Source organism: Peromyscus californicus, unplaced genomic scaffold, assembly GCF_007827085.1.
Source record: "Peromyscus californicus insignis strain IS unplaced genomic scaffold, ASM782708v3 Scaffold_3__1_contigs__length_106647218, whole genome shotgun sequence".
Taxonomy (NCBI): Eukaryota; Metazoa; Chordata; class Mammalia; order Rodentia; family Cricetidae; genus Peromyscus; species Peromyscus californicus.
Window position 1 is genome coordinate 28,269,337 of NW_026294551.1, and position 13,011 is coordinate 28,282,347.

Below are 13,011 nucleotides of genomic sequence, written 5' to 3' on the forward strand. Positions count from 1 at the left end.
TGAGGCCAGCCTGGGCTACACGGGGAGACAATGTCTCCAGGAAAACAGCTTTGAGAATTCCCACTCCTTCCTGGAACGAAGGAATGTGGGACTTGTCAAATGGGTGAAGGGTAACAGCTGGGAAAGATAGGCAATACCTGCTCAGGTCATCCCGGGGCTTCTGTTGTAACAACTGTAAACAGCTTGTGGGCTGGGGGGGGGTCTCTAGGAGCAATGGAGGATTAAGGGCAGCCGGTAGTTTGGGAGTAGCCAAATCCTGTGGGATTCATACTGACCTCATGAGCCTTCAGCACTCTCCAGGTGAGATGTGGAAGAAGGAGTTTCAGAGCCGGCAGGGCCCTTCCAGAGTTGGAGAGACAGAGTCCTCAGGACCCTTGTGGGTAGCAAGGGGAAGCCAGCTGGGAGCAGGAAAAGACAAACCCCAGGGGGTGTTCTGCCCTCTGTTTTACTGTCGCCCTGACTAGGAGGGGTAGGGCGTGGTGGTGGTATTGGAGTTGCCTCCACCCCTACCCCATTCCCCTTCTAGCTGAGGAGGTAGTGGAAAGGTTAACTCCCTGCAGGGTGGGAGTGGGTCAGCTCCAGGTCTGTACCCCTGAGGTCACGGGCAGACAAACAAGCAGGCCTCCTCCCCTGGAGGCACCGCCCGGCAGACAGCAGGAAGGGGTTAAACACGCCCGCCCGCCCGTCATCCTGTGTCCTGTTACTGCTGAGGCAGACCTGCCTGGCCAGCTGAACAACTTTCCTCCCGAGACTGCTGGCCGGCAGGAGTCGGAGAGGCAGCCGCCAGAGGCTGAGCTCCAACCCGCTGAGGGACCCTGCTGTCCTTCAGAGGGCCCTGTGCCTCTCGGTCGAGGGTGGGGCTCCCGAGACCAGGGTCTATGGTGGATGGCTCTGGAGCTGCTCCTGAGGCTGTGCCATACCCTGCAAGTCAGAGGGTCACTGCAGAGCCTGCTGGGGCTGGGGCGAGGGAGCCCACACTGGAGGTAAGCTCCCTCCCGCGCCGCGGTGGTGCCCTGCATGAGAGCGGGGGCTAGAGTGGGCTCAGGACTTAAGTCTCTCTCCCAGGAAAGGCAGGACTGTGGGGGACCTGGAGGCTTCTTACCTGCAACCCCCTCTACCTTCCTGGTCCCTCCGGAAAGGGACAGGGACGTAGGACCATCCAGAGGTTCTTGGTAGCATTTCCCTCAGATCCTGCATATCTCTGTATTTACACCGCTAACCTCAGGATGCCCCCTTAGTCCACTCCAGTGCTCCCCAGGACACAGCCAACTCAGATCTGATGAAGCCAGACAGCCTAAGGTTAGCTACCATCCAGTCCCACATCCCTCTAGCAGCAGGAAGGATATTGCCACTCCCCCATTGCTCACTCTGGGCTTGATGGGGACAGAAGATGGGGAGGGGTGCTGGCTGGTGGAGGTGCGCACATACTTTGGCAAATTCGTGCATGTGATTGGTTCCTTCCATCTCTCTGAACCTCCACCCTGGGGATGCCATCTGCTTCCTCACTGCTGACTTTTAGGAATTTCTCCATCCCCCACCCTGGCACCCTTCTGGACTTGTGTCCTGAGAAGTTCCACCACTCCAATTCCTCCTTGGGGACCCGTGTGGAGGAGGGAGTCTCTACTCTATGCCCCCACCCCCAGACCAGCCTATGCTCCCTCTCTGCTAGTACCCTCCTGCTTTCTTTCCATCTCTGAAGTGGCCTCCCCAGCTTCTGGCTTCTCAGTGTCCTTCCCTCCACCTGGCAGGGTCTGGCTCAAGGTCACTGCAGTAATTCCATACCCGCTGCCCGGGGCTGCCGCTGCAGCACCGTCTTATCGGCAGCTGGGTTTGTGTTTCACTCCCTTTTTATTCCTGGGCATATTGTGTTCGATAAAACCTTCTGCTTGTAACACCGCTGGCAGGGCTCCCAGCCGCTCCTCCGGCCTTCCTTTCCTCTCAGCCTCAGCTTCGTGCATGCTCTGGGACCTCACCCTGCCCCTCTTGCTCCTTACTGTGTCCCTACTGTGTTAAACTCCATGAGAGTAGAGGAATGGCTGGGTGGAGGTTCAGGCACCTCCTTTTGTTTCCGGTCCCTTCCTTTCCCCAGCTCCAGCAAAGGTGTGCAAGCAATGTCCACCTTGTTCCTGAGAGGAAAGCCCATGGAGGGTCATGGGACCTACATAGAGGGTCCCTCCCTTCCTGTGGAGGCTGGTTGTACCCACCCTGGCAAAGTAGGAAGGCCTAGGAAGCCAGGCCCAGGTAGGGCTCTGGTGGAGTCAGGATGTCTGCTCTGACTGGTTCTGCCAATTCCAGCAGCCAGCAGGGAGGAGCATGTACACCAGGGCGGGCTTCGGGCACAATTATTCCCATCTTGACTGCCACTGCCAGCCCGCCCTCCCACTGGGGAGGTGAATACAGGTCTGAGTCACTAGTGAGGGGGAGGGCAGGAATTAAACAAGTTGTGGCTGTGGCATTCCCACAGAAGGCCAGCTGGACAGAAAGACATAAGGTAGGCAGCACTACGGGCCAGGGGGTCCAATTTCCACAGACTCCCATCCTTCAGCCCAAGATTGGGACCTGCCAAGGCCTGTGGGTACTTTGAAGTGAGCCAGTTATTCACTTGTGGGTGCTGGAAGGACAAACTTCCTATACCGCAACTCCTACCCCCACCTCTCAGGAGGCTGGGACAGCTGAGGTCAGGCCGGAGGGTGATCTGGGGAGGTGTGATCTCCATGGTGGTGGGGGGCGTTCATGGAGAAAGTGGAGGTTCTGCTGACCCAGCTTCTCTCCGTGTGTGTGTGTGTGTGTGTGTGTGTGTGTGTGTGTGTGTACACATGTATTCCTGTGTAAAACTATATTAGTGCCATGATAGCAGGAGGCTCCTATTTTGGGTTTCTGGCAAGGCCTTGGGGGACTCTTCTGCCTCCCGAGGCTGTGGAAAGACATGTGGCCGACCGTCCCTCTGAATCTGCGTCTATGGGACTATCAGAGGTCTTCTGTGTGCCGAAGGCCTTGGTAGTTTGCTTGGACTGTCCCTGCCCTCAGGGAACTTCCATTCTGGCTGAAAAGGTGGTTCTGAGACAATTAGATGGATTAATTAACAAACTAGGTGACGTTGACGATAAGTATTGAATTAGTCTCAAGGAAACAGGTGGTGTCCATCTCAGCCCTGCCACCTACATGCCCTTTGACACAGGCGGGTCACAGCACTCCTGTGCGTGTGTGGCAGAGGCCAGCAGGTGCACCCCTCAGGCTCACAGATTCCTCACTTCCCTCCATCTCCTCACCCTTCTCTCTGTGTCCCTAACTTAGCGCCACCTCCTCTAGGAAGTGGCCCACTAGTCTCTTTGCTTGTGCCTTCTTTACCTCTGAGCATGCCCACGGCGGGCTGTGGTCGGCGGATCCTTCCACTTAGATGTGGGTGTTGTTCTACAAGCATATCGCGGGGCTTGGGGAAGACCCCCAGGAAATGGGTGTTGAGTGAATTAAATTATGAAAAATGGCCGTCTGAGAGGAAAGAGTGAAGGGCTGAACTGGAAAGGTTGCGGCACAAACAGAGGAGGAGGAGGACACAAGCGTGAGTGAGGCGGGAAACTGACATTCCTGGTGGTCACTTTATGATCCTTGAAGCCACACATTCAGGTGGAGGGAGGACTGCCCCCACTTACCAGCTCTGTGATGTCAGAGGAATAATCATGGACTCATTCTCTGAGCCCCACTGTCCCCCTATGTGGCTAGAGATAGGCATCTCAACATCTTGGTCTGGTGGTCGTATGGACAAGCATGCCAAACAAACAGGGTCCATTGAGCAGTGAGCACAGTAACAAAAATAAAAGTAAGTGTTGGCCAAAGCCATTCCTGGCAGCAGGGACACTCCGGCCAGGTCCTACTTGGTGAGTGAATGAACGGTGAGGAAGCCACCGATCCTGAGTCCCAGGTCCTCTTTTCCTCAGCCCCATGTGGAACCCACGGACGCAGCCGCCCTGCTGAAAGCACGGCGGCCCATCCTTCGAGACAGTGACCTCAAGACGGTGGCCCTCAGCCCTCTACCTCCGGCGGGGGTGGGGGCTGCCCACCTCCAAGTCCCCAACCATGACAACCTCTGCGCTCCGACGCCAGGTGAAGAACATTGTTCACAACTACTCGGAGGCTGAGATCAAGGTGCGCGAGGCCACCAGCAATGACCCCTGGGGCCCACCCAGCTCCCTCATGTCAGAGATCGCTGACTTGACCTTCAACACAGTGGCCTTTGCTGAGGTTATGGGCATGCTGTGGCGGCGGCTCAATGATAGCGGGAAGAACTGGCGACATGTATACAAGGCTCTGACACTGTTGGACTACCTACTCAAGACGGGCTCAGAGCGTGTGGCCCACCAGTGCCGTGAGAACCTCTACACCATCCAGACACTCAAGGACTTCCAGTACATTGACCGCGATGGCAAGGACCAAGGCGTCAATGTCCGTGAGAAGGTCAAACAGGTGATGGCCCTGCTCAAGGACGAGGAGCGTCTGCGGCAAGAGCGGACCCACGCCCTCAAGACCAAAGAGAGAATGGCCCTGGAAGGCATGAGCATTGGCAGTGGGCAGCTGGGCTTCAGCCGAAGATCTCGGGGATCCCCCTCCTCCTACACCTGTGAGTAGACCCTAATGGTATGGCTGGAGAGGGTGGTGATGGTGGTGGTAGCCCAGCCACAGTCCTGACTCTGCAGCCAGCAGCCATGAATGAGAGATAGTTCCTACCCCAGAAAGGAGGCTGGGAGGACCCATCCAGATAAAGAACGTAATGTGAAAAGCACCATGCTTGCACATAGTAGGTGCTCTGCAATTCAGATGAAATAATGACATTATCAATTGCTTGTCCTTGTTATTAGTTAGCTGTTGAGAGGGCGGCATGGAAGTCGAAATGCAGCCTCTGGAGTTGCATACCATTCATTCTGTTCCTTCCAAGCTGCGTGGCTTGGGCAACCAGCTCTTTGTAAAACAGAGGTACACTTACCTCCCTCTATTGTTTGATCTGAGAACTGAATGAGACAAGGCCCGAGAATGCCCTTGACCCTTTTACTCAGACATCTGACATTCTGTAAATCCCCACCACTCAAGAGTATTGTCCTTGAAAACAAGGGTGGCTGATGATGAAACATCCTTCCTGATGGCTTGCCACAGTGGTGGAGGCCTTTGTGACCTTAGGAATACCAGAACGGCCCTCCTCCATAAAGCCCATGATGGCCTGCTTGGGGCTCCGAGGCTGTGATTTTGTTTGATTGGCAGATCCCTTCCTCTTAATCCCCGTGGCCCCAAGCAGGCTAGGGTCCCATTGGAAGAGTTCAAGAGCTGATGTCAGGGACCTGCATTAGGTTCTGACTTAGGGCCCTAAGTGGCCAGGCACCCCCTGCACTGTCTACTCCCTGCCAAGGTGACCCTGGCATCTGCCTTAGCAGTGCAGTGGAGAATCCACAAGGGGTGCCCAGTGCACTGCCTGGCTCCCTGGAGCCTGAATAGCCAGTCTCCTTTGGCTCCCTCTCTGTGAGCCCCAGCTTCCTGGCAGGCAAAGGAGTGTGGGGACCGTGAGGACCGGTGTGCTCACGGGAACCACACTTGTTGCAGCTGCATCCTCGTCCCCACGCTATGCCTCAGACCTGGAGCAGGCCCGGCCCCAGACATCCGGAGAAGAAGAACTGCAGCTGCAGCTGGCCCTGGCCATGAGCCGTGAGGAGGCTGAAAAGGTGAGACTTGGGTCTGGACAGGATGCCTGTGGAGGAAGGAAAGGGCTCTGGTACTCACTAGCCTCCACCTGGGCCCTCCACCCTGGACCCGGAGACCCACTCGAGCTCCCAAGACAGCACAAGGGCATATGCCGATGTTCCTGATCTGTCCCTGTCATGGACTCCGACTTTCGGTGTTCTCGGGCAGGGCTCAGAAGAGGGCGCGTGTAGCTGGGGGGTGGGGGTGGGGTCTGTGGTGCACCTTAGGGGTCTGCTCTCTCTTTGTGGTTCGGGAGAGGTGTGTGCTGAGAACACACTCTGAGAAAACTCTGGGACTACTGCTCCCTCCCGCCAGCCGTCCTTTGGAAGGACAGGGACAACACCTCTGATACCTCATCATCTTTGCCATTATCTCTGTGGATCCTGGCGACCAGGCAGGAAACATTTATGCCTCTTACGTCGTGGGTGGGCTAGAGACGTCCTCAGGGTACCCAGAAGAACAAGATAGGTGAGACCTGAGACTGCAGAGGGTGGCTAAGGAGCAAAAAAAGCAGTTGGGTGCTCACTAGCCTCGACTAGGGAGGCTGATTCTTAAGCTGCATCCCAGGCCCAGGCAGGGGCACAGCCACTCTTTCAAAGCCCATCCCCTGGAGCAAGGGGCATCTCTGTCTCCATCACGGCAGGACTGTGTTGGCCCTCCGGCCCCGGGGTGGGGAACGCCGCCGGGTCAAGTTCACGCCTCTCTTCCTCCCTCACAGCCAGTGCCCCCAGCCTCCCACAGGGATGAGGACCTTCAGCTGCAGCTGGCTCTGAGCCTGAGCCGGCAGGAGCATGAGAAGGTAGTACAGGGGGCAGAGTCACCTGGGCCACAGGTGCCGACCACGACTTGGTGCTGGTGAAGGCATTGGTGGCGGATCCAGGGGCACTCACTAATCAGCTTCTCTGTGCTGCGCTAACGTGGGTGCCTCCCACCTGCTCTCTGCTGAGCCCAGGCACCTGCTCATGCCCTACCTGTCCCTTCTGCAGGGGGCCAGGTCCTGGAAGGACGGTGACTCTCCAATGGCCAACGGCGGCGGCGCAGAACCTGCTGGCCGACGTCGACGGGACAGAGAGCCTGGGAGAGAAGAGAGAAAGGAGGAGGAGAAGCTGAAAACGAGCCAGGTAGACAGTGGGCTGAGGAGAGCGGGCTAACGGCGTTGGCGTCTGTGCAGTGCGCAGAGCGGAGCTCGCTGCATGCACCAAGTGGGAAATGAAGGTGTGGCGCTCCGCAGGGGCTGGTGACAGAGTTGACGTGAGGTGGCATATCAGGATCATGATGGAGACTCCTTGGGCTTCCTGCCACTTAATGACTTGGGACATTCTTACTGGTCTCAGTTTCCCTTTTTGCACAGTGGGTGTTTTGGACAGTTCCAACTCTCATACTGTAGGATCATGTGATACTGTGGGTCTGGACTAGGGGCTGGTTCAAGCACATGGTGCTGAAAATATCTCAGGTTCCCTGAGAAGGGGAGCAGGTGGCCACTGAAAACAAGATAACCTTCCCAGGCTATTCATTCTGTCCCTGGGGAGCCTCTCTCTTCTTCCTCTCCTTGTCTGTGGTGGCCAGTTTCTCTTGGGTACTGGGCTAGAGAAGTAGACTCAAAAGAAAAAAAAAAATCATCTGTCTTGACTCCCCCTTTCTGCTGGCCTGGGATCTAACCCAGCTCAGCTTCTCTCTGACTATGTAACTCCAGACAAATTATTTCCCCTCTCTGGGCTTCAACTAGTTGGTTCATCTGTAAAATAGGTACATTACCTACCTCACAGCGACGTTATGAAATGGGACACTTCATGGGTGAGGAAACGTTTTATAAATGGGAAGTGCTGATCAGAGGTGAGGGGTCATTAAAAGATGCCTGTGGAGTGAAGAAAGGAGGGGAATGAGCTGGCTTCTGGTCAGGCCTCCCCTCCCTCTGCGCCCCACCCACCTCTGAGCCATGGTTGCCTCTCTCCTCCACAGTCCTCCATCCTGGACTTGGCCGACATCTTCGCACCTGCCCCAGCCCTGCCTTCCACACACTGCTCTGCTGACCCATGGGACATCCCAGGTGGGCACACAGCACTTCAAGGGCCCCCCACCCCGCGCACCCGCACCCCAAGGCTGGCCTCTGAAGAGTCCCTTCCTTCCAGCCACTGGCAAATCACCTCCTCTCCAGGGTCACTGTGCTGCCTCTAGAATAGGGTCTTGCCATAAGGGCCAGGGGAGCGTATCTGCAGATCTTAGCTCCCGGGAAGCTCAGCAGAAGGCCTAGCTGCCCTCACTGGCTAGCCAAGCCCTGACAAGGCCAATACTCCCAGGTTTGGGGGTCCAAGTTCCTAGGTTTATTTGTTAAACATGGGCTCGAGAGAGCAGCTCGCTCCCAAGTTAGCATCCCACTTGTGAAGTGGGTACCACGCCACCCAGCCTAGGCTGGGCAAATGGGAAGGGCCCTGGACAAAGGGTGGGGGAGTGTTGAGATAATATCTGTTCTAGCTCCCTCTCCTTTCCAGGTCTCAGGCCGAACACTGAGCCAAGTGGCTCTTCCTGGGGACCTTCTGCAGACCCCTGGTCTCCAGTTCCCTCTGGAAATGCCTTGTCCCGAAGCCAGCCTTGGGATTTGCTTCCTACTCTTTCCTCCTCTGAGCCCTGGGGCAGGACCCCAGTGCTCCCTGCCGGACCCCCCATCTCAGACCCCTGGGCACCAAGCTCCCCCAACCACAAACTCCCCAGCACTGGAACAGACCCTTGGGGGGGCTCTGTGGAGACCTCTGACACCTCTGGTAAGTGGAAGGCACATGAGTGAGAAGCTGGGGACTTCTGGGTCCCCTGCCCTCCAATACCGAGGACAGTCTATGGTGAGAAGGCCATATCCCAGACCGTACCTTTCTTCTAGTTCACTCCATTTCCCTCTTTCTCCTGGCTAGCTCTAGGTGGTGCCCCATCCTTCGATCCATTTGCCAAACCTCTAGAATCCACAGAGCCCAAGGACAGCCAGGCCCTGGCCACGGGGAAGTCCAGCAGCCCTGTGGGTGAGCAAGAGGCCAGGGGCTACAGCTATTTGGTTTAGGGGGGACTCCAGGGGCGCCTCCGCCCTCTTCCTTCGCCACCACCGAACTGATCCCCATTCTTTCAGAGCTAGACCCATTTGGAGACGCAAGCCCCAGCTGCAAGCAAAATGGCATGAAGGACTCTGAAGCCCTTGACCTGGGTGTGCTGGGGGAGGCGCTGCAGCCAGGAAAGGAGGCGCGCCCCTGCCGGACTCCGGAGTCCTTCCTGGGCCCCTCTGCCTCTTCTTTGGTCAACTTGGACTCACTAGTCAAGGCACCCCTGGCTGCAAGGACCCGGAACCCCTTCCTGACAGGTAGAACGCCCTGGCCAGGCGTCTGGGACCCCGTTGGGCCTCGCCACTTCCGCCGTGGCAAAGCCCTTATCCTCTGTTCTCTCGCCCGCAGGTCTGGGTGCTCCGTCCCCCACTAACCCGTTTGGCTCGGGCGAGCAAGGCAGGCCGACCCTGAACCAGATGCGCACCGGCTCGCCCGCGCTGGGACTGCCGCCGGGGGGACCCGTCGGGGCGCCCTTGGGCTCCATGACCTACAGCGCCTCCCTGCCCCTCCCGCTCAGTAGCGTGCCGGTCGGAGCGACCCTCCCCGCCTCGGTCAGCGTCTTCCCGCAAGCCGGAGCCTTCGCCCCGCCGCCCGCGAGCCTGCCTCAGCCGCTGCTGCCCACGTCCGGCCCGGCGGGGCCGCTGCCCCCGCAGGCTGGCACCAACCCCTTCCTCTGAGACGCTTCGGCGCCTGCGCGCGAGGCCCCGCCTCCTCGAGGGCGGTCGTGCAGGTTGAGCGTTGATCCAGGCCTCTGTGGACCCCTGACCGATGCTGAACGAGCTAGGGACTGACCACATCCAGGGAACGAAGACTACACCCGCCTAATAAAGACTGGAATCTACGTCTTCAGCTCTTACCAAGTGGACTTTTTGAGGGGTGTGGCAGCTGGGTCCGGACCACAGCACTGATTACCAGCTAAGGCGGAAACTACTTGACAGTCTGAATTCCCTCAGAGCCCTCTCAACCCCCAATTCCCATCTCATGTCGGCCTGGTGCCTTCCTTCCCTATGCTCTCACTCATTCAGGCTTTCATTCACTATCACACACGGGATACTCCGAATAGTAAGGGGTAACAGCCTTTGCTCATTCTTTGATGCGCTATGTACCTTAGGCAGAGAATTTCATGTAATCGTATTGCAAGGAGCCTCCGCAGTTTTACTGTTACTCAGGACTTCAGCGTTTGTAGGGCCCTACCCAAGCTAAACATGCAGTGCTCCTTGTCCAAAACTGGGTTAAGAATTTCAAAACAGAGTTGGATGGATATGATGACACATACCTGTAATCCCAGCACTTAAGGAGGCTGAGGCAAGAGGATCCTGGGTTCAAGGCCAGCCTGGGCTCAATTGCTTTTCTTTTTCTTTCTTTCTTTTTTTTTTTTTTTTAAGGCAAGGACAGGAGAACAATAAACTAAGGGCCCAACCCTCCCAAGTGAGGTGGCACAGGTCTTTCTAACTACTCCTGTTTAATAATAGCCAACTGAGGCTTTGAGAGAGAGAGATTCAGTGGCATGCTCAGAGTCACGAAGCTGGAGTGACATGGGGCTGGAATTCAGAGTCAGACAGGCTGGCTCTCTGAGCTGGACCAGATTTAATTCAGCAAACATTGACTGACTGTCTTGGACAAAATGCTGGGCTCACCTAGAGGGAACCAAGGAGGCCTGAACCCACATCTCCCAGGAGCTAGGAGGGCAGCAAGGTAGATGTCCCACTAACACTGGATGTGGCTGCAGCATAGGCAGCCACAGGAAGCCCCCTTCTCTTATGTCTGACTTCGTCTTAAACCCAACTCTGCCCCCGCCATTTCTCCAGGGCTGAAGGGAGCCACCTTGATCACCAGAGGTCTGGCCCTCTGGAGGGTTGTTGTTGCAGCATTTAGGAAACCAAAGAGAGGCAGGTCCTGGGATTCTCTGCCCTTGGGGGTTGCCATGTTATCCATGTGTACTCAGGACTCAGGGTCTGGCCTGGCAGGCAGCCTGGTGCTGGCCCCACTCTCTTTGGGGTCACAGAGCCCATGTGGACTTCCTCAGCCTGAAGCACCACCGTTGGTGGAGGTGGCACAGTATCACTGTCCCTCCTAGGTACATGGGCAGGAGCTATTCTGCTGGGAAGGGAGGAAGGGCAGGAGCAGCTGCTTGGAAGTCAGCTGGGTCTGCCAAACTCTGCTCCAGGGCTGAACTTAATGATAATCGCTTGGTAATAAGTGGTTAGGCACTCCTGAGTAAATGACTTCACCTCTCTGTGTCTCTGCCTCTGTTTCCTTACTTGCCAGAGATCCTTCCTTGTGCGTTTGCTATGCAGATGCTCCCAGGCCAGTGACTATTCCTCCTCTTCTGGCTTCTGCCCCACCCAAACCCAGAAGGTTCAATGCTTCTTGGCCCCAGGCTTCTGCCACCCCCCCCCATACCTCTGCCCCTCCACCCCCAGAGCCCCGAAGAACAGGTTGGTGGCCTTGCTTCCTAAAGCTGCTAAGCTCACCTTCCTCCCCAAGGCTGGCACTCTGCTCTGCCCTGTCTGGGGCACTCCCCATTCCCAGCATTCTTTCCCCATGGCTCAGCTCTCACCCCAGTTCCATATTAACTCCCTGATTCGGGCCTCTCATCCATCTTCACGCCGCCAGCACCCCAAATCCTTAGCACTCATGGCAGCGCTCTTGCTCTCCCTTGGGAACTGCTCTTCTGGACCCGAAGGGTGTCATATAGGGCAGCCCCCGCCCCCGCCCCTCCCCCCACCCCACCCCACCACGTCTTTTGCTCTCATCCGCAGACTCATGTCAGGAACCCTGTCTCTCCTCTAGGCCTCTAGGTCTTCAAATCACTTTCTTCCAGCCAAGTCCTGCTCGCCAATATACAGCCTCCTTGGCTTCATCCCTCTTGAAATCAAACCCATTCTCTTCCCCTCTTTCTTTCGTAGCTGGTGGGCTGCCTGCTCTCAGCCTGATGTTCCTGGGACAACACTCACCAGGGCCAGCTTGCTAAAGCTAGGGGGCATTTGTCCTTTCTTTTTTTTTTTTTTTTTTTTTTTTTTGGTTTTTCGAGACAGGGTTTCTCTGTGTAGCTTTGCGCCTTTCCTGGAACTCACTTGGTAGTCCAGGCTGGCCTCGAACTCATAGAGATCCGCCTGGCTCTGCCTCCCGAGTGCTGGGATTAAAGGCGTGCGCCACCACCGCCCGGGCTTTCTTTAGGCACTTCATCCTGTTCTTCTGCAATGTGTGAGGTGTGTGTGTGTGTGTGTGTGTGTGTGTGTGTGTGTGTGTGTGTGTATGCACATGGGCACCTGTATATGTATCTTAGGCCAGAGGATGGCCTAAGATGTCATTCCTCAGGTACCTTCCACTTTGGGAGACAGGGTTTTTTTTTATTTTAATTGTGTGTGTGTGTGTGTGTGTGTGTGTGTGTGTGTGTGTGTGTGTGTGTGTGTGTGTGTGTGTTGCTGTTTTGGCTGCTTATGTCTGTGCACCACACGCATAAGTTACAGACAGTTGTGAGCCACCATGTGGATGCAGGGAATTGAACCTGTGTCCCCTGGAAGAACAGCCAGTGTTCTCAACCATCAGGCCATCCCTCTAGCCCTAGGCAGGGTTTCTTATTGGCCTGGAACTTTGCCAAGTAGACCAGGCTAGAAGGCCCGTGAACTCAGGGATCCGTCTAGCTCCACCTCCCTCTCACCATTGCTGAGACCACAAGTACATGCCACTGTTTGGGTTGTTGTTTTGTTTGTTTTATGGGTTCTGGGGATGGAACTCGGGTCCTCAAGCTCTTTATTGACTGAGGCACCCCTCCACCGTGCTCTCTCCACCCCACCCTCCCCACCACCAACTTTTTCAGACAAGGTCTTTTCTTGCAGCTCACGTTTGGCCTTGAACTCATGCTCCTTCTGCCTCAGCTTCCAGCCTCATCTTCTCCCTTAGCTTCCTGAGCACTGAAATGTGCAGGTGTGTGTTACCGTGCCTAGCTGCTCTTCAGATCCTTGTGGCTCTGCTTCCGGGATGCAAACCTCTCTGAGCTTATGCATGGGCCCCTGCCTGCCTATGCTGTCGACATTGAAGGTATATGGGCCTGAGCTCTCTGCTCCCGATATGCTATTTCCTCAGTGGCTCTCTGCATAGGCGATCCTTCCTTTCTCCCAACAGTCTCCCCTCTATCCATCAGTCCTTGCCGCCTCCTTTCTACTCGGATGTCTCAAAGGCATTCGGACCAATAGGCCCC

At 56.3% G+C, this 13,011-nt stretch overlaps 1 protein-coding gene and 1 long non-coding RNA gene across 6 annotated transcripts; one reads left to right on the forward strand and one right to left on the reverse strand.

Moving 5' to 3' along the window:
* Nucleotides 1-210: 210 nt before the first annotated feature.
* Nucleotides 211-11,047, forward strand: Epn3 (epsin 3). Of its 2 annotated transcripts, XM_052756106.1 has the most exons (10): nucleotides 211-983; nucleotides 3,936-4,615; nucleotides 5,587-5,705; nucleotides 6,443-6,523; nucleotides 6,711-6,845; nucleotides 7,684-7,771; nucleotides 8,214-8,483; nucleotides 8,628-8,732; nucleotides 8,837-9,064; nucleotides 9,156-11,047. In XM_052756106.1, the coding sequence occupies exons 2-10, from the start codon at nucleotides 4,075-4,077 to the stop codon at nucleotides 9,482-9,484; spliced, it is 1,896 nt and encodes a 631-aa protein (XP_052612066.1). In that variant the 5' UTR covers nucleotides 211-983; nucleotides 3,936-4,074; the 3' UTR covers nucleotides 9,485-11,047. The 2 variants fall into 2 exon arrangements, with proteins under 2 accessions (XP_052612066.1, XP_052612067.1); XM_052756107.1 differs by lacking the exon at nucleotides 6,443-6,523 and having other exon boundaries at nucleotides 217-983.
* LOC128121414 (uncharacterized) lies at nucleotides 5,027-9,343 on the reverse strand. Of its 4 annotated transcripts, none has more exons than XR_008222185.1 (6): nucleotides 9,182-9,295; nucleotides 8,586-8,726; nucleotides 7,484-7,579; nucleotides 6,696-6,798; nucleotides 6,077-6,218; nucleotides 5,027-5,731 (listed from the first exon to the last, which is right to left on the reverse strand). It is a non-coding gene; the product is annotated as an uncharacterized LOC128121414 (long non-coding RNA). The 4 variants fall into 4 exon arrangements; XR_008222186.1 differs by having other exon boundaries at nucleotides 9,232-9,254; XR_008222188.1 differs by lacking the exon at nucleotides 8,586-8,726 and having other exon boundaries at nucleotides 9,232-9,343.
* Nucleotides 11,048-13,011: the final 1,964 nt, after the last annotated feature.

Excerpts from the sequence above, each read along its gene's own strand:
- Epn3 (XM_052756106.1), top strand. The coding sequence starts at position 4,075 with ATGACAACCTCTGCGCTCCGACGCCAGGTGAAGAACATTGTTCACAAC. Across the intron at positions 5,706-6,442 it reads GCCGTGAGGAGGCTGAAAAG|CCAGTGCCCCCAGCCTCCCA; the intron begins GTGAGACTTGGG and ends CCTCCCTCACAG. Across the intron at positions 6,846-7,683 it reads AGAAGCTGAAAACGAGCCAG|TCCTCCATCCTGGACTTGGC; the intron begins GTAGACAGTGGG and ends TCTCCTCCACAG.